The following is a 19,839-nucleotide window of genomic DNA, read 5'->3' on the forward strand; positions in this document are numbered from 1 at the left end:
GTCTGCTAAAGGGTGGGAAGAAGAGAATTGGAGAATGCAGAGAGCTTAAAGGAGACTGCTGAATTTGTAAACATTAAGCCTGGACCAAAGCCACTTACATAGCAACTGAGCTATTCACCTCATCTCGCTGGACTCCCTTTCTAAAAAACTAAGTAAATAATAACGTGTCCAGTGGTCTACTCCAACTATAATAATAAGATGCAGATTTCATTTTATAGTAAAAAGATAGTATACAGTTTCTAAGACAAGGTTCAATTTCAGAGCCTTTTGGAGCCTCAATTTTAGCATTCTTTAAAAACTCAATTTAAGAAAAGCATGAGGAAAAAATATTTTTTATGCTTCAAGAGTTAATAACTTTTCTCTTGAAAAAATTTTAGTGTTTCTAACAAGTCTGGTTCTGATAGCATGACACTGAAGTGGATTGACCATGTTCAAGAACCACAGATTCGGGGCGCCTGGGTGGCTCAGTTGTTAAGCGTCTGCCTTGGGCTCAGGTCATGATCCCAGGGTCCTGGGATCGAGCCCCGCATCGGGCTCCCTGCTCAGTGGGGAGCCTGCTTCTCTCTCTCCCACTCCCCCTGCTTGTGTTCTTTCTCTCGCTGTGTCTGTCAAATAAATAAAATCTTAAAAAAAAAAAAAAAAAGACACGCAGATTCCTGTGGTATTCCCAAAGGAGATATGTCTGGTCCCTTATGCAGGCATCAACGTGGAAAGCTTTGTTTTATGTTGTTATTTTAAACTCTTTTTATATCCAAATAAGCCTTATAAAACCTTATTAAAGCCTTATTAAAAAGTAGCCATTGGTGGCTATGTAATTTTGCATTTTTGTAAAGTGTTTATATAAATTGTATTCAGATTTAATGAGTCTCTTGGTAACTAATGTTTTTGACAGAAGAGGTTAAGCAAGAATCATTTGTATTCTGATTCTGTTTTTTAAGTCTTTTCAGTGTTTATTCTAAACTTCCTGAGGCTCTCCTCTATGCTCTCTAGACTTTTATTACATTTTATATATGTTTATTTAGAAATATATAATTGTTAGGAACAGAGTGTGACTTTTGAGATCTGAAAAAAAGAGTAGAATTTAATGGGCAGAGAGAGGGGAGTGATGGAGTGTGTAGAGACTCATGGAAAAGGCCTTGAGGCAGAAGGGAGCATGGAAAGAGTGAAGAGAGTCAGTNNTAGAGCCCAAAGAGTTAGGAGGAGGCAAAGCAGGGGCTAGACCAGAACCTACCGAACCTTAGAGCCATGTTGACAAGGTTACGAGCACTCAGAAACCATGCAACGGTATTAAGCAATCGTGAAATGATTAGATTTGTGATTTTAATAGATCCCCATGAGTCCAGTACAGAAAACAAAATCAGACAGTGGTAAGAGTAAATGGAAATACCAGTTGCCGAGAGACTAAGGCCATTGCAGTATTTTCCTACAGGAGAAGCAGTTAGTAATGAGTTAGTAATGAAAAAAATGGGCAGCTAAGAGAAGTATTTAGAAGATAAACTCGGGAATGTGGTGATGAATGGAATAGTGGAAATCAAAGGAAAAGGCGGCATCAGGGATGATTCCTGGGTCTTAGGTGAATTGCAGTGCTATTTACTTAGATAGGAAATGCTGTAAGAGGATCTTTTAGGGGAGGACATCAGCAGCACTTGTGAGTTTGGTTTGACACATCGTTTATGGAGCTTTTGAGACATTTAAGGTAAATGTATAGATTGACTAGCCCATGGAAGATAGGGGTACAGAGTTTAGAGGTCCGTGCTGGAGACAGATATCAGAGTCATTTGCATGTAGAGAATCTAGAGAGAAAGAGTATAAATAAGAAGAGGAGAGGGCCTTATGTCTTGAGGAGCTTCAAATTAGTCACCAGGTAGGAGTGAACCTGAAAAGAAGATTGAGAAGTATCCCAAGAGACAGGAATAAAGTCAGGAAAGCTAAGGGGAGAAAGTTGAAGGAGAGAATGGTCAGCAGTGTTGCATGCTGCTGAAGAATGACAAGGGAGATGAATATGGGTATTTGGTTTTAGCAACATGAAAGTTTTTCTTTATTATAGCAAAAGCATTTTCTATGAAATGATGGAGCAGAAGCCAGACTGGAGTGAATTGAAGAGTAGATGGAAATGGCTGTATAAACTCTTTCAAAATCAGGCTAGATAGGCTATAGCTGAAGGGATATGTGGGACAAAGAAATTTTACATTTAAGGTGGGATGAACGTTAGTGTTTTGTGGATGGAAGAGAAATAAGAGTAAAAGTCCCCAGAGGGTGAATGTGTATTAGAGGAAGAAAGAGGCTATAGATAATTACGTGTCCAAGAAGTGGCTTTACCTTGCTGGTTTATACCTCATTTTTTTGTAACAGGTGGGGAGGAGGAGGGAATGAATGTAGTTGTCTGTAGATTTGCTAGCAGAATGTTGAGGGAGCTCTGCGTAGAGATGAAGTCATTTGCTGAATGTAAGGAGGAATACAGCTGAGGTTTAAGGCAGAAGAAAGGTAGGCATTTTGAGAAAATTGGAGAGGGTTTGACATAGTTGTGGAACTTGGGAGAATTAGTTGAACAGAGAAGTGTTGTAAAAGTGATGGTCTTCCTGAAAGCGTGTTTGAAATTGGTGATTACGAATTTATACTGCCCTGTCTACCTTGTCAAATGACTCTCCAAGCAGCTCTGCTACTTGAGTACAAAACTGAGTGTTCCTCAGCTTGGTTCAGGCAGAGTACAGAAGGGAAGAAGCAGTGGTATGCTAATAAATGCTTAACAACTGGTTGTTAAAAAAAAACCCAAAGATCTGATTTGTCACCTTTGCTGATATCCATGGTGTAAATCCTGCCTATGGCCAGTTTCAGGGTATCAGCCTGATGTGCCTGAATGTAGAACTGGGAAGAGATGAGCAATAGCAAGTCTTTTTCACCAGTCATGTATGAGAGATGTAAACAACCTCAAAAGCATAGGTAGGTGTAAAATGTAAAAATTTAAAATGTAAAATAATTAGGAAATGATACATTTTGGGTTATTACCTACATTTTTATTATAATTTATTTGTAACTTGATAGAACTTAAATTTTAATGACAGCTCTTTAACAGTCAACTGAACAGTCTTAAAATGTAAGCCCTCAGCATGAGCCAGCTTGAACACTAGCTATAAATACTCAAATACAGGATAGAGTGAGAAGTGATATTATGGAGTGGTGCACAGAATACTATCAGACAAAGGGAGGGGCATCTAACATACTCACAGAGAAAGGTTGCCTGGATTTGATGATGCTTGAGCTGAGACTTTTGGAATGAGTTTAGAGGCAACCAAATAGGAGATGGGTGATGGGAAGAAGGATTAGCATAGGTGAAGGCATGGAAATTTAATGCAGTTGTACCTTCAGAAATAAAATGCTCTTCATTTGTCAGATATGACAAGAGGGAAGTTATCTCTCTTCTTTAGGATATTTCCCATAGAGATAGAAGTACAAAAGTGTCAGAACATTTCTGAGTAGAATTGTTTTGATGGCAAAGGAATTATTAAGAGTTATTGAAAAAGGCCTAGAAAATAATGTATACAAAAGAAGTATGTTTGCATAATGAACAACTGTAGCATCCATCAAAATGTAACAGTTTCCAGAATTCAGATAAATTTTGGTGTACAGCATCATAGGAAATATTTGTAACACGGTGCCAAAAAATTGATATTTAAGATAATCAGAGAAAATGAAATTTTAGAGACTCCATTATTAACTAGACTAAGTCTTCATTTCATTAGGGAAAGAGAATTAACATATCCTATTCCAAACATTTATGGTAACTCAAGGAATTTTTATATGTATTCATGTCATCAGACAAAACCTTCATATTGTACAGGTGGTGGCTGTGTCACCTTTCTCCACTTGACCACTGTGCTGCAGCTCCTACCTATCATGGAGAAAGGTGGTAATTTCTCTTTCTTTGTCGTTTTAGATTTATCTTCCAATTTGTTTTGTTTTTCTGCGTGTGCTCTTTATCCCCAGCTACAAGACATTCTTACCAAAATGTGTTCGAGCAAAGATCCAAGACTATCATATTTTGACAAGGAAACGAATAAGGTACAGGTTTCGCAGATTTATTGAGCAGTTCAGCCATTGCAAAGCCACTGCCAGAAACTTGAAACTTAAGTATCTTATAAATCTGGAAACTCTTCAGTCTGCCTTCTACACAGAGCAGTTTGAAGTAAAAGAACCTGGAAGTGGTCCTTCAGGTGAGGAGATTTTTGCAACCATTATAATAACTGGAAACGGTGGAATTCAGTGGTCAAGAGGGAAACATAAAGAAAGTGAGACACTGACAGAACAGGTAATCCTTAATGATACGTTCTCATTCTTTGTTAATTTAAGTGAATGGCAATAGAGCAGAGTAATTTTACTCATTGGAAACGTGGTCTTGCAATTCTCTTCTCTCATTGATAGAAGTGGAAGTTTTTAATAGTGTGAAACCATCAAGGTCATATCTGTAATTCTTTTCTCATTGTTCTTAAATGGTTTTTTATTTAGTTTTTTTTATGACAAGTATTAGTAATGGTATTCTTACAGTTTTCAAAAAGGCTTGAATTCTAAAAGTGACTTTTAAGGTAGTTTTGCCTCTTTTTAAAATTTTGCTCTTATTGATAATAGTCACAATCATAAAATTTAATTGGAGAAGATTAATTTTAATTGATTTACAATGATGTATAAGTTAGTTTTTTTAAGTTTTACACTATAAGTTTTAAGTTTGTTCATATCTGTGTTGTTCTTAGATCGCTATTAGAGATTTATCTTTACCTTCATTCTTTGGTGGTTTGAACTTTCAGTTTTCTGACAATGGTTCCTATTGATGTTGATTGGATTGAAGGGAACTGCAGCATAGTTAGATTGCTGGTACCTTTTAATGCTCTCATTTTTAAGTCAAAGCAAGATAAGGTTAAGTCTTAGGGTTAGATTATTGAGGGAGAAAATCCGATTTGGTTATTGTCAATACTTTCTTATTTTAAAGAATTTGGAATGAATATTATGTTCTTTGTAAGTTTTGTTTTAAAATGGCTCCCTTAGTTTTACTTGTTTTTAATTTCAAATGCTCTTAATTATAGGATTTACAGTTATATTGTGACTTTCCTGATATTATTGATGTTACTATTAAGCAAGCAAGCCAAGAAGGCTCAAATGAAAGTAGAATTGTAACTATCCATAAGCAAGATGGTAAAAACCTGGTAAGTTTGCTTTATAACCAAATAATCATTATGTTTATTGTCAGAAATAAGTATTTTAGAATCTTAATACCAAAGTTATTTTCTCCTAGGAATTCTGATGATAGTTTTAAATATAACTCTAAACATAAACATCAGTTTAGTAAGGTTTTGGTTACATCTAGCTTTTTTTTTTTTTTTTAAGATTTTATTTATTCGACAGAGATAGAGACAGCCAGCGAGAGAGGGAACACAAGCAGGGGGAGTGGGAGAGGAAGAAGCAGGCTCATAGCAGAGGAGCCTGATGTGGGGCTCGATCCCAGAACGCTGGGATCACGCCCTGAGCCGAAGGCAGATGCTTAACCGCTGTGCCACCCAGGCGCCCCTACATCTAGCTTTTATATCACTACCAACACTATCTTCCCAGAGTTTCTTGAACATTAATGTATTTCGTGTGTTCACATCTTCTGCCCAATTTTTGACTTGTTCGTTTTTTGGGTGTTGAGTTTGACAAGTTCTTTATAGATCTTGGATACTAGCCCTTTATCTATAATGTCATTTGCAAATATCTTCTCCCATTCCGTGGGTTGCCTCTTTGTTTTGTTGACTGTTTCCTTTGCTGTGCAGAAGCTTTTTATCTTGACGAAGCCAAAAAGTTCATTTTTGTTTTTGTTTCCTTTGCCTTTGAAGACTGTCATGAAGGAAGTTGCTGTGGCCGATGTTGAAGAAGTTACTATATATGTTCTCCTCTAGGATTTTGGTGGATTCCTGTCTCAAATTGAGGTCTTTCATCCATTTAGAGTTTATCTTTGTGGATGGTGTAAGAAAATGGTTGAGTTTCATTCTTCTGTATATAGCTGTCCAATTTTCCCAGCACCATTTATTGAAAAGACTGTCTTTTTTCCATTAGATATTTTTTCCTGCTTTGTTGAAGATTAGTTGACCATAGAGTTGAGAGTCCATATCTGGGCTCTCCGTTCTGTTCCGTTGATCTGTGTGTCTGTTTTTGTGCCAGTACCATGCTGTCTTGGTGAGCACAGCTTTGTAACATAGCTTGAAATCAGGCAACGTGATGCCCTCAGCTTTGTTTTTCTTTTTTAACATTTCCTTGCAGATTTGGGGTCTTTTCTGGTTCCATACAAATTTTAGGATTGTTTGTTCCAGTTCTTTGAAAAATGCCATTGGTATTTTGATTGGGATGGCGTTGAAAGTATAGATTGCTCTGGGCAGCATAGAGATTTTAACAATGTTTATTCTTCCGATCCTTGAACATGGAATGTTTTTACATCTTTTTGTGTCTTCTTCAATTTCTTTCATGAGTGTTCTGTAGTTTCTAGAGTATAGATCCTTTACCTCTTTGGTTAGGTTTATTCCAAGGTATTTCCTAATTTTTCTTTCTACAGTTACATTGTTAGTGTATAGAAATGCAACTGATTTCTGTGCATTGATTTTGTATCCTGCCACATTTCTGAATTGCTATATGAGTTCTAGTAATTTGGGGTTTTCCACATAAAGTATCATATCATCTGTGAAGAGAGAGAGTTTGACTTCTTCTTTGCCAGTTTGAATACCTTTTATTTCATTTTGTTGTCTGCTGATGCTAGGGCTTCGAGTACTATGTTGAACAATAGTGATGATTGTTGTGTTCCTGACCTTAAGGGAAAAGCTCTCAGCTTTTCCCCATTGAGAATGCTATTCATTGTGAGCTTTTCATAGATGGTTTTTATGAATTTGAGGAATATTCCTCTATCCCTACACTCTGAAGAGTTTTAATCAGGAAAGGATGCTGTATTTTGTCAAATGCTTTTTCTGCATCGAGAGGATCATGTGGTTTTTATCTCTTCTCTTTATTAATGTGTTCTATCACATTGATTGATTTGTGAATGTTGAACCACCCTTGCATCCCAGGAATAAATCCCACCTGGTGGTAATGGATTATCATTTTAATGTACTGTTGGATCCTGTTAGCTAGGATCTTGTTGAGAATTTTGGCATCCGTATGCATCAGGGATATTGGTCTGTAATTGTCCTTTTTGATGGGGTCTTTTTCTGGTTTTGGGATCAAGGTGATGCTGGCCTCATAGAACAAGTTTGGAAGTTTTCCTTCTGTTTCTGTTTTTTTGAAACAGCTTCAGGAGAATAGGTATTATGTCTTCTTTAAATCTTTGGTAGAATTCCCCTGGGAATCCATCAGGCCCTGGACTCTTGTTTTTTGGGAGGTTTTTGATCACTGCTTCAATTTCGTTACTGGTTATTGGTCTATTTGGATTGTCAATTTCTTCTTGTTTCAGTCTTGGTAGTTTATAGGTTTCCAGGAAGGCATCTATTTCTTCAGGTTGCTTAATTTATTAGCATATAGTTGTTTATAATAATTTCTAATAATTGTTTCTATTTCCTTGGTGTTAGTTGTGATCTCTCCCCTTTCATTTATGATTTTATTAATTTGGGTCCTTTCTCTTTTCTTTCGGATAAGTCTGGCCAGAGGTTTATTGATCTTACTAATTCTTTCAAAGAACCAGCTTCTAGTTTCGTTGATCTGCTCTACTGTATTTCTGGTTTCTAATTCATTGAACTCTGCTCTAATCTTTAATATTTCTCTGCTCCTGTTGGCTTAGGCTTTATTTGTTGTTCTTTCTCCAGTTCTTTAAGGTGTAAAGTTGGCTTGTGTATTTGGGATTTTTCTGTTTTTTTGAGTGAGACTTGGATGGCTGTGTATTTCTCCCTTAGGACCGCCTTTGCAGTATCCTGTAGGTTTTGGACTGATGTGTTTTCATTTTCATTGGTTTCCATGAATTGTTTAAGTTCTTCTTTGATTTCCTGATTGACCCAAACATTCTTTTTTTTTTTTAAAGATTTTATTTATTTATTCATTCAACAGAGATAGAGACAGCCAGCGAGAGAGGGAACACAAGCAGGGGGAGTGGGAGAGGAAGAAGCAGGCTCATAGTGGAAGAGCCTGATGTGGGGCTCGATCCCAGAACGCTAGGATCACGCCCTGAGCTGAAGGCAGACGCTCAACCGCTGTGCCACCCAGGCACCCCTGACCCAAACATTCTTAAGCAGGATGATCTTTAGCTTTCAAGTGTTTGAATTTCTTCCAAATTTTTTCTTCTGATTGAGTTCCAGTTTCAAAGCATTGTGGTCTGAGAATATGCAGGGAATAACGCCAGTCTTTTGGTATCGGTTGAGACCTGATTTGTGACCCAGTATGTGATCTTCTCTGGAGAACGTTCCGTGTGCACTAGAGAAGAATGAGTATTCTATTGTTTTAGGGTGGGATGTTCTGTATATATCTACAAAGTCCATCTGGTCCGATGTGTCCTTCAAAGCTCTTGTTTCTTTGTTGATTTTCTGCTTCGATGATCCATCTGTTGCTGAGAGTGGAGTGTTGAGGTCCCCTACTATTAATGTATTATTATCAATATGTTTCTTTATTTTGGTTAACAGTTGGTTTATGTAGTTGGCTGCTCCCATAATGGGGGCATAGATATTTACAGTTGTTAGATTTTTTTGTTGTATAGCTCCTTTAAGTATGATATAGTGTCCCTCTCCATCTCTTACTATAATCTTTGGTTTAAAATCTAATTTGTCTGATATGAGAATTGCTACCCCAGCTTTCTTTTGAGGTCCGTTGGCATGATAAATAGTTTTCCTTCCACTCACTTTCAATCTGGAGGTGTTTTTAGGTTCAAAATGAGTCTGCTGTAGACAGCATATGGATGGGTCCTGCTTTTTTTTTTTTTTTTTTTATCCAATCTGAAACCCTGTGCCATTTGATGGGAGCATTCAGCCTTTTCACGTTGAGAGTAACTATTGAAAGATAGGAGTTTAGTGCCATCATATTGTCTGTAAAGACCCTGTTTCTATAGATTGTCTCTGTAAATTTCTGGTCTATATTACTCTTGGGGTGTTTCTTCTTTTATAGGATCCCCCTTAATATTTCTTGAAGGGCTGGCTTGGTGGTCACATATTTTTTCATTTCTGCCAGTCCTGGAAGCTCTTTATCTCTCTGTCCGTTCTAAATGACAGCCTTGCTGGCTAAAGTATCCTTGTCTGCATATTCTTCTCATTTAGTACCCTGAATATGTCTTGCCAGTCCTTTCTGGCTTGCCAGGTCTCTGTGGACAGGTCTGACATTATTCTGATGTTCCTTCCTCTGTACGTAAGAAATCTCTTCCCCCTAGCCGCTTTCAAGACTGTGTCCTTGGAGCTAAGATTTGCGAGTTGTACTATTAATGTTGGGTCTTTGGTCTGTTCGCATTGATCTTTGGACACGAATGCTTGTTTCCTTCCCCAGATTAGGGAAGTTGTCAGCTGTAATTTGCTCAAATATATCTTTTAGACCTCTCTCGTTCTCCACCCCCTCAGGGATCCCAGTAATTCTGACATTAGAACATTTCATGGCATCATTAATCTCTCTCAGTTTGATCTCTTGGGCTTTTAATCTGTTTTTTCCGAAGCCTCTTCAGTTTCCTTCTTTTATATCATCTTATCTTCTAGGTCACTACTTTGTTCTTCTGCCGCATTTACCCTGGCAGTCAGAGTATCCAGTTTAGACTGTATTTCATTCATAGCATTTTTAAGTTCGGCCTGATTAGCTCTCATTTCTGCCCTATATTGTCTGTATTGTCAGTTCTATATTGTAGCTAATATTTTTCTCAACCCTAGATATCAACTTCATAATTGTTACTCTGAAGTCCACTTCTGACATCTTGCTTATGTCCTTATCCATTAGGTCTGTGGTAGAGGCCACAGTCTCTGATTCTTTTTTTTGTTGGGGGTTCCTCTTAATAGTCTTTCTTGTTGAGGGGTGGTTGAGGGAATGTACAGTGCCCAAAGTATTAACCACAACCCAAAACCCTGTTTTATAGGGACCTTAGGGTTGTTGTCCTCTTTTTTTTTCCCAGACTGTCTTCCGGAGAAGGGGCCTGTTGCACTGTTACTCAGGCAACCCTCCTTGGGCAGAGGTGCCCTGCCCCCTGTCAGGGGTGGGGGCGGGTGGTTTCTGTGAAAACCATTTTTTTGGGGCTTTTGTTCTCTGGCAGCTTTCCCTGGCAGCTTTCCACACCTCTTCCAAGAGTCGGAGCAGAAGTGACTGCATCCAAACCTCTGTCTCAGAGCAGAGAAATCGCAGTCTGCTCTTCACTGAGCTCTCTAGGCTACACTGTCTCCCATTTCTGTCTGTGCTCCTAAAAACCGCAGTCTCCCAGGTGGTGCGCCCCACAGCAACATTCCCAGAGGTGGAACCCTGGGCCGGGCACATCTCTGCCCTTTGTGCTTCTAAAACCGCGAGCCACCCTGGTTCAGGCGCACGCACCCACAGCTCCTGGATCCTGTCTGGGGGCTGCACTAAAGTCCTTTCCCCACTGCCGTGGGTCTGCCAGTCTGTGCCCGTCCCCAGCGTGGGACGCTTTTGCTCTCTGGTGTTATATCACCTTCCTGGGACCAGCTTATGGCGGCTCCCTCCCCCTTCTGTTTATCTTCGGATATCTGCCGTGCAGAATCACTGCTCCCCGCTTCATACCTCGAGACCATTGGAGATATTCTGTTTATAGAGATCCAGATGTATATTCTTACATCTCAGGCTGATTTTGTGGGTGTTTAGAATGGTTTAGTAGATATCCAGCTAAATTCAGGGGACTGCTTGAAATAGGGTCCCCTACTCCTCTGCCATCTTTTCCATCTTGGATATTACCAGTTTTTAAATATTTTACCAAACTGAAATTGCTATCCTGTGTTATATTTCATTTCCTTAATTAGAACCTGAGATGGAGAAATTTCTCATGTGTTTACAAACCAGCTGTTTGTATCTCTCGCCTGTGGATTGTCTTTCATATCCTTTGACTAATTTTCTTTTCTGTTTTTAATTGATTTATAGCTTTTTTTCTCAATATATATTGAATATTAATCCTTTGATGTACAGATTTATAATTCCCCAGTCTTTTAACATTATCTTTTTTAGTACCTATTTAAAAAAAAATTTTTTTTTGAGAGAGAGAGAGAGAGAGCTTGAGTAGGGGTGGGGAGGGGCGGAGGGAGGGGAGAAAATCTTTTTTTTTTTTTTTTTTTTTTATATTATGTGTCACCATACAGTACATCCCCGGTTTTCGATGTAAGGCTCGATGATTCATTAGTTGTGTATAACACCCAGTGCACCATGCAATATGTGCCCTCCTTACTACCCATCACCGGTCTATCCCATTCCCCCACCCCCCTCCCCTCTGTAGCCCTCAGTTTGTTTCTCATAGTCCATAGTCTCTCATGTTTCATTCCCCCTTCTGATTACCCCCCCTTTCTTTATCCCTTTCTTCCCCTACTGATCATTCTAGTTCTTATGTTCCATAGATGAGAGAAATCATATGATAGTTGTCTTTCTCTGCTTGACTTATTTCACTAAGCATTATCTCCTCCAGTGCCGTCCATGTTGTAGCAAATGTTGAGAACTCGTTCTTTCTGATTGCTGAGTAATATTCCATTGTATATATGGACCACAACTTCTTAATCCAGTCATCTGTTGCAGGGCATCTCGGCTCCTTCCACGATTTAGCTATTGTGGACATTGCTGCTATGAACATTGGGGTGCATATGGCCCTTCTCTTCACTACGTCTGTATCTTTAGGGTAAACACCCAGTAGTGCAATGGCTGGATCATAGGGTAGCTCAATTTTTAACTTTTTAAGGGATCTCCACACTGTTTTCCAGAATGGCTGTACCAACTTTCATTCCCACCAACAATGTAGGAGGGATCCCCTTTCTCCACATCCTCTCCAACAATTGTTGTTTCTTGCCTTGTCTATTTTTGCCATTCTAACTGGCGTAAGGTGGTATCTCAGTGTGGTTTTGATTTGAATTTCCTTGATGGCTAATGATTTTGAACATTTTTTCATGTGTCTGTTAGCCATTTGTATGTCTTCATTGGAAAAGTGTCTGTTCATATCTTCTGCCCATTTTTTGATTTGTTTATTTGTTTCTCGTGTATTGAGTTTGAGAAGTTCTTTGTAGATCTTGGATACCAGTCCTTTATCTGTAGTGTCATTTGCAAATATCTTCTCCCATTCCGTGGGCTGCCTCTTAGTTTTTCTGACTGTTTCCTTGGATGTGCAGAAACTTTTAATCTTGATGAAGTCCCATAAATTCATTTTATCTTTTGTTTCTCTTGCCTTTGGGGATGTGTCATGAAAAAGGTTGCTTTGGCCGATGTCGTAGAGGTTGCTGCCTATGTTCTCCTCTAGAATTTTGATGGATTCCTGTCTCACATCGAGGTCTTTCATCCATTTGGAGTTTATTTTTGTGTATGGTGTGAGAGAGTGGTCAAGTTTCATTCTTTTGCATGTAGCTGTCCAATTTTCCCAGCACCATTTATTGAAGAGACTGTCTTTTTCCCACCGGATGTTTTTTCCTGCTTTATCAAAGATTAGTTGCCCAAAGAGCCGAGGGTCCATTTCTGGGTTCTCTATTCTGTTCCATTGGTCTATGTGTCTGTTTTTGTGCCAGTACCATGCTGTCTTTGTGATCACAGCTTTGTAGTACAGCTCGAAATCCGGCATTGTGATGCCCCCAGCTTTGTTTTTCCTTTTCAACAGTTCCTTGGAGATTCGGGGCCTTTTCTGTTTCCATACAAATTTAAGGACTATTTGTTCCAGTTCTTTGAAAAATGTCCTCGGTATTTTGATCGGGATAGCATTGAAAGTGTAGATTGCTCTGGGTAGCATGGACATTTTAACTATGTTAATTCTTCCAATCCATGAGCATGGAATATTTTTCCATCTTTTTGTGTCTTCCTCAATGTCTTTCAAGAGTGATTTATAGTTTCTAGAATATAGATCCTTTACGTCTCTGGTTAAGTTAATTCCAAGGTAACGTATGGTTTTTGGTGCTATTGTAAATGGGATGGATTCCCTAATTTCTCTTTCTTCGGTCTCGTTATTCGTGTATAGAAATGCAACTGATTTCTGAGCATTGATTTTGTATCCCGCCACGTTACTGAATTGCTCTATAACTTCTAATAGTTTGGGAGTGGCTTCTTTTGGGTTTTCCATATAGAGTATCATGTCGTCTGCGAAGAGAGACATTTTGACTTCTTCTTTGCCGATTTGAATACCTTTGATCCCTTTTTGTTGTCTGATTGCTGTTGCAAGGACTTCTAGTACTATGTTGAATAATAGTGGCGATAGTGGGCATCCTTGTCGTGTTCCTGATCTTAAGGGAAAGGCTTCCAGCTTTTCCCCATTGAGAATAATATTTGCAGTAGGCTTTTCATAGATGGCTTTTATGAGATTGAGAAATGTACCTTCTATTCCTACACTCTGAAGGGTTTTAATCAGGAAAGGATGCTGTATTTTGTCAAATGCTTTTTCGGCATCGATTGAGAGGATCATATGGTTCTTGAGTCTTTTCTTGTTGATATGATGTATCACGCTGATTGATTTGCGAATATTGAACCACGCTTGCATCCCAGGTATGAATCCCACTTGATCGTGGTGGATAATCCTTTTAATGAACTGTTGGATTCTATTAGCAAGTATCTTGTTGAGGATTTTGGCGTCCATATTCATTAGGGAAATCGGTCTGTAATTCTCCTTTTTGAGGGGGTCTTTGCCTGGTTTGGGGATCAAGGTAATATTGGGAGAGGGAGAAAATCTTAAGCAAGCTCCATGCCCAGTGTGGAGCTGGACATGGGCTCAGTCTCACAACCCTGAGGTCATGTCTTGAGCCAAAATCTAGAGTTGGACCCTTAACCAACTGAGCCACCCAGGCATCCCAAGTACCTATTTTTATGGCCTAATTGTGTTAGGTAAATACCTATTATAGTTCTGCTACATCACACACTCCTCTCATTATGCTTTTTGGTATAAGACTGTATTCTGTGTTCTCATTATGACTAAGTATTGTTCACTGCTGAGGCAAGTAGTATTCTGTAATCACATTTCCATTCTTGTGCAAGCTTTTGTTTTTCTGGGGGTTAATCATTACTTCAACTTTTTTTCCTTTGTATCTGTCTTTTCTCTGTATCTTGTTCTATTCCCTGTGAGAACTCTACGAAGTAGCTCACTTCTCTAGCTTTCACTAGCTTTCACATAGTCAAACATTATATCACTTCTGTTTCTTTCCTGGAAAAGTCCCTTCTTGATCACTGGTTTTGCTATCTCATCTGGACTGGAAGCTCTTTAGACCATGCACAGCTGTAATCCTTGGGCTTCCTTCTCTTATCATCCTGGGAATTATCTTGTCTCTCTTTTCTTGGACTCCTGGTTTTCTGAGTCTCTTATTTGTCTTGTTTTTCTGCCGGTACCTGTTGGTATTTTTGTTGGGATTGTGACTAATTAGAAAATTAATTTAGGGAGGATTTTTACAACTTTATGATGTTGAATTTTCCTATCCAAGAACATGGTAAATCTCTGTATTCAAATAAAAAGTTGCATTTTAACAATAGTGTTTTGAAGTTTTTCTAAAAATGATTTTGCACATTTTTTGGTGAAGTTTAATCCTAGATACTACTTGTGTGTGTGTGTGCTGGTATAAATGAGGCTATTTTTTTTCATTATATAGTCTAATCGACTATTTTTTATGTATGTGGAAACTCTTTTTTGTATCCTGCTATCTTAATGAATTATCTTTGTGTTGTAGTAGTTTTATAGTTGTCCTCTTTTGGGTTCCTCAAGTATACAGTCATGTAATCTGCAAATTGAGATAGTTTTACCTCCTTGTTTCCAATTTCTATTCTTATATTTCTTTCTGTGGCCTAATTATGTTAATTAAATACAATGCAATGCATTATTAAGTACTGGGCTTTCTATCTTATTCCTGATTTTTAGGAGAAGTTGCTTCTTCCATTAAATAAGGTGTTTTTCCATTAAATTAGATGTTGCATTTTAGACTGATTATATGCTCACTTATGTATGTAGGATACAATCATAACATACCTATATATGATTTTGGTTTATACTATATACCTTTGAACTTATAGGATGCATGTTTTAACCTTAGCAATGTATAGTTCGTATGTAAAAATAAATGCTCATTATTTCTAATTAGGACCAACTTTTATATCAGATTAGATAGACTTCTAATTGAGATGACTGACATATTTGTCTAGTAGGGTTATTGGAAAATATAGTTAAATCATGGATGAAAAGTGAACTGGAAAGATGTGATAAGCTCATATTTGAGAGGGTCTTAAATATCATACACAAGAATTTATAATTCAGATTGGGTAATTGGGAACCATAAAAGACATTTGAGCAATTTAGAAGAAAATTAATTTAGGGGAATTAATCTAACAACATGAAGTGAAGAGAATTTTCAGTATGTAACATGCAGTTGACTTTTTTATTTTTTAATTTTTTAAAGATTTTTAAAAAAATTTATTTATTTGACAGAGATAGACAGCCAGCGAGAGAGGGAATACAAGCAGGGGGAGTGGGAGAGGAAGAAGCAGGCTCCCAGCGGAGGAGCCCTATGTGGGACTCGATCCCGCTGGGATCATGCCCTTAGCCGAAGGCAGACGCCTAATGACTGCGCTACCCAGGCACCCTGCAGTTGACTTTTTAAATGATACTTATTATTTCCTTTTCTTTTCTCTGTTTAGGAAATTGAACTTAGCTCATTAAGAGAAGCTTTGTCCTTTGTGTCATTAATTGATGGCTATTATAGATTAACTGCAGACGCACATCATTACCTCTGTAAAGAAGTAGCACCTCCAATGGTCCTTGAAAATATACAAAGCAACTGTCATGGCCCAATTTTGTGAGTAATACTGACTTTAAAAGTAAATTTTTAAAAAAGTCAATGAGATACTGACAAAAAGAATTTTATATAGTGAAATGATACACATAAGTTTAGGAGTTGAGGAACAAAATACTACCTTAATGTGACTGAAATTTCTTTTTTTTTTTTTTAAACAAAAGTCAATCAGTTTACATAATAAGTAGAATTATTTAGAATATCATTTGCAATCTGTATCCCAATCTATAATACTTCTAAATTGTACAGTCTGACATTTTGTTGCCTCGGTGCGTTTAAGTAATTCTCAGGTGTTAATTTTTTTTAAAAAATCCTCTAATTTATATTTCATTAATCTTGAAATACTGCAGAGGAACCGCAATGCAAAATTTGATAACCATTATTATTTTTGGATAATCCAGCTCCTTCTACTCAAAGCTTTGAATACAAGATGTATATGATATCCCTATTTCTAAGACTAATCCTGTGTAGTACTTTCTGCAAGATGAAAATGAAGATCTTCTATTTCTCTGCTGTGTAATACAGTAGCCACTAGTGTAACTGAGGAAATGAATTTTAATTTATTTATTTATCAATTTTTTTTAAGTAGGCTCCATGCTGGGTGAGGCTTGAACTCACAACCCTGAGATCAAGACTGAGCTGAAATCAGGAGTCAGATGCTTAACTGACTAAGCCACCCACATGCCCTGAGGAACTGGATTTTTAAATTTAATTTAGTAACTTTGTATTTAAATAGCAACCTGTGGCTACTAGCTACCATACAGATCTGCACAGTTGTAGACCTTTACTTTAATACTGGATAAAGCCAACTATCGTGCATAATGTCTGTTTTGCCCAAGTCCTAGTTATCTGTCAGCCAGTATATACTTAGCGATTGGCACCAGGCTTGAAAGCCTTGAGCAGAAGTAGTCTGGGTTTGTAGGCCTTAACCTACCCTTAATTAAATATTTGCAGAAACATATCCTGACTGATGTTTAAGACTTGATTCTGTCTATACCTCTTACCTGTTTAATAATAAGTATTGTTATAAAAAAGTTACACTACTTGAACATTCTATAACTTAGGTGTTTAGTATTTAAAAACTCCTACTATTCATTCATTCATGTGTTATTTATCCATACGTCAAGCATTCTTTCATTTATTTATGGAACATTTACTGAGTACCTAATATGTTACGCTGGTTTATGTATGAGAAATACAGTAATGAATGAAACGGATTTTTCCTGCTTTCATATAGATTACATTTTGACTTTTCTTTCAAGGTGTTCAGCTTCAATAAAACATATAGCACATTTTGAAAATCAGTAGTCTTTGTCACTTGCCATAGGTCTTCTATTACACTTTGGCATTATATTAAATGTTAAAATAATGCATATAAATTTTTATATTAGTAATTCACATGGTAGAAGAGACATAAGTGTTTTACAATATATTGTTTGCATGGTTAAATGAGGTTTTATGGGAGTGAGTATGGTTTTAAAATACTAAATTTTTAATTAGAAGGCAGAAAATACAAATGAATGAAATGTTCTTAGTGATTTTGTGTGTTGTATTAATACCTTTTATTTGTTTTTAAAATCCATTGAATTGGTTTGAACTTATTGCAAAATAGCTTGGTGCTGCAATGTTTGTCCTTGTAAGATAACTGATAAACATATAAAGTAGAGGAAACATAAAAATTCTGAGACTTCTAGATCTGACTTTTGATCTCTTAGATGACATTTTGGTCTTAATGTCATGGCACTTGCACATTATCATTCAAGTTACTTCTTTGCCTTTAGAATGGATTTCGCCATCAGTAAACTGAAGAAAGCAGGTAATCAGACTGGACTCTATGTACTTCGATGCAGTCCTAAGGACTTTAATAAGTATTTTCTGACTTTTGCTGTCGAGGTCAGTATTTCACATTAATGGTAACATCTTTTTTTCTTTTAATTTTATTTCCCATTCTACTCGCCTCCTCTGGCAAAGGTAACATCTTTATTTAGTCTGTGTAATTTCCCCTTCATATTGATCTACCACTGTGTCTTTTTTTAATACTCAGAGTTATAACTCTGGATATGGTAACTTAGCATAATAATGCTTAGTTTACCTCAGGGATTCTGTATCAGTAAACAAGATATAATTTCTAGGATTTATATAAAAATATGAAATTCTTTATAATATCTTTATTTGGAATTTATTTTATTTTTTGATATTTGGATGTTACTATTTTTTCAAGTCTCTTCAAGTCTCTTTTTACAAAAATGAAGATCTTTACCAAAACACATAGAATTAAATGAATCAAAAGCAAATTTTGCTTTGACTGGTGATGGTTACAGGATTAGAGTGAAATAGGTCAATAACAAACATAGCACTTTTAACTAGTGGTTTTCCAGTATTAAGAATAATGCTCTACATTGTGTATATCTTAAGGATAAAACTACAATAAAACCACACTGTTGATACAGATAATTTTGGATCTTGTCTAAAACTGTTTATTACCCAAAATATTTAAAAAGATACTATCACTTATAAGGCAGTTTCGTGGTATAAATCTTGAGAAACCTTATAGCAGCTTCCAAAATTTATCTTACTCTTCAAAAGTATAGAAAGTAAGGATTTGGTTATTCAATTATTTTAATTTTTAGAAAATTCTTTCATATTAGCATATAGAGTAGATTAATTGTCCATAAATACATAAGGTAGGTTACTCAATACATTTAGCACTGTATAATACTAATAATCTATCCTAATTACATTGTATCTTTTTACTGTAATATGTAACAGTCCATTATATTCAGTTATCAATTCAAAATGTATTTTTTTATGTTTACTATATTTGCTCAGCCTAGTATGAGGGCTGTTATATTAAAGAGTATATGATATAACCCTGCTTTAAGAAATGTATCTTTTGGAAAAAGTAGGAAGATATACTTAAAAAGTATTAAATTGATCATTGTAATTATTCATTATAGACAAATGTAGACAATAACAGAAAGGGTTACCAGTAAGAAAGTGCTTTATTTTTTTTAAGATTTTATTTATTTATTTGAGACAGAGAGAGAGAGTGAGCACAGGGAGAGGGACAGAGAGAGAGAGGGAGAAGCAGGGAACCTGATGCGGGACTCCATCCCAGGACCCTGAGATCATGACCTGAGCTGCCGCTTAACTGACTGAGCCAACGAGGTGTCCAGGCAAGCACTTTTAGGGTGGGAAGGACTTATTTTATAAATGGTTCCAAGGAAGTTGAATATACTAATAAGCTCAAAAAATGGATGAAGAAGTTCATAGTATAGTACATAAAACAAACATTGAAAAGCTGAAGAATATTAAAATCAGCGTATGAGAGGTAACTGTGCAGATACAGTAGTGGCACAATGATTGGGTAATCACCTTTGCTTTTGAGATGGTTGTTAAGAAGGGTTGTTAGGAAGGACCTCGCAGAAAAGATGGTACTTGAACTGAGTGTTAAGAAATGTCTAAAAGTCCATTGCTCAGAAGGAGAGAATGTATATTCATAGGCAGAGAGTTAGCGTGTACATTTTTTTTTTTTAAAGATTTTATTTATTTATTCAACAGAGTTAGAGACAGCCAGCGAGAGAGGGAACACAAGCAGGGGGAGTGGGAGAGGAAGAAGCAGGCTCACAGCGGAGGAGCCTGATGTGGGGCTCGATCCCAGAACGCCGGGATCACGCCCTGAACCGAAGGCAGACGCTTAACCGCTGTGCCACCCAGGCGCCCCTAGCGTGTACATTTATCAAGGCATGAAACAACATGGCGTTTGCTTGAAATTTTTAAAGTCGCTTAGTATACCTAGAACATAGGTTGTATGTTGGCACTGGCAGAAAGTGAAGTTGGAGATGGATGGAATCAGAAGCCAGCTCATGGAAGTCCTCATGTTCTAAAATAGTTTTAGATTTTATCTTGTAAATGATGAAAAACT

The 19,839-nt window shown here is 37.1% G+C and overlaps 1 protein-coding gene across 4 annotated transcripts in view; it reads left to right on the plus strand.

The window, feature by feature from the left end:
- The window catches only part of JAK2 (Janus kinase 2), a 208,896-nt gene that overhangs the window by 158,125 nt on the left and 30,932 nt on the right, over positions 1-19,839 (plus strand). For all 4 annotated transcript variants that reach the window (XM_040620303.1, XM_040620304.1, XM_040620305.1 and 1 more), the window contains 4 exons: positions 3,985-4,306; positions 5,076-5,195; positions 15,760-15,917; positions 17,696-17,807. In XM_040620303.1, the coding sequence (XP_040476237.1) occupies positions 3,985-4,306; positions 5,076-5,195; positions 15,760-15,917; positions 17,696-17,807 (712 nt within the window). The remainder of the gene's footprint in view (positions 1-3,984; positions 4,307-5,075; positions 5,196-15,759; positions 15,918-17,695; positions 17,808-19,839) is intronic.

This window comes from Ursus maritimus, unplaced genomic scaffold (assembly GCF_017311325.1).
Source record: "Ursus maritimus isolate PB19 unplaced genomic scaffold, ASM1731132v1 scaffold_34, whole genome shotgun sequence".
NCBI classification, from domain to species: domain Eukaryota; kingdom Metazoa; phylum Chordata; class Mammalia; order Carnivora; family Ursidae; genus Ursus; species Ursus maritimus.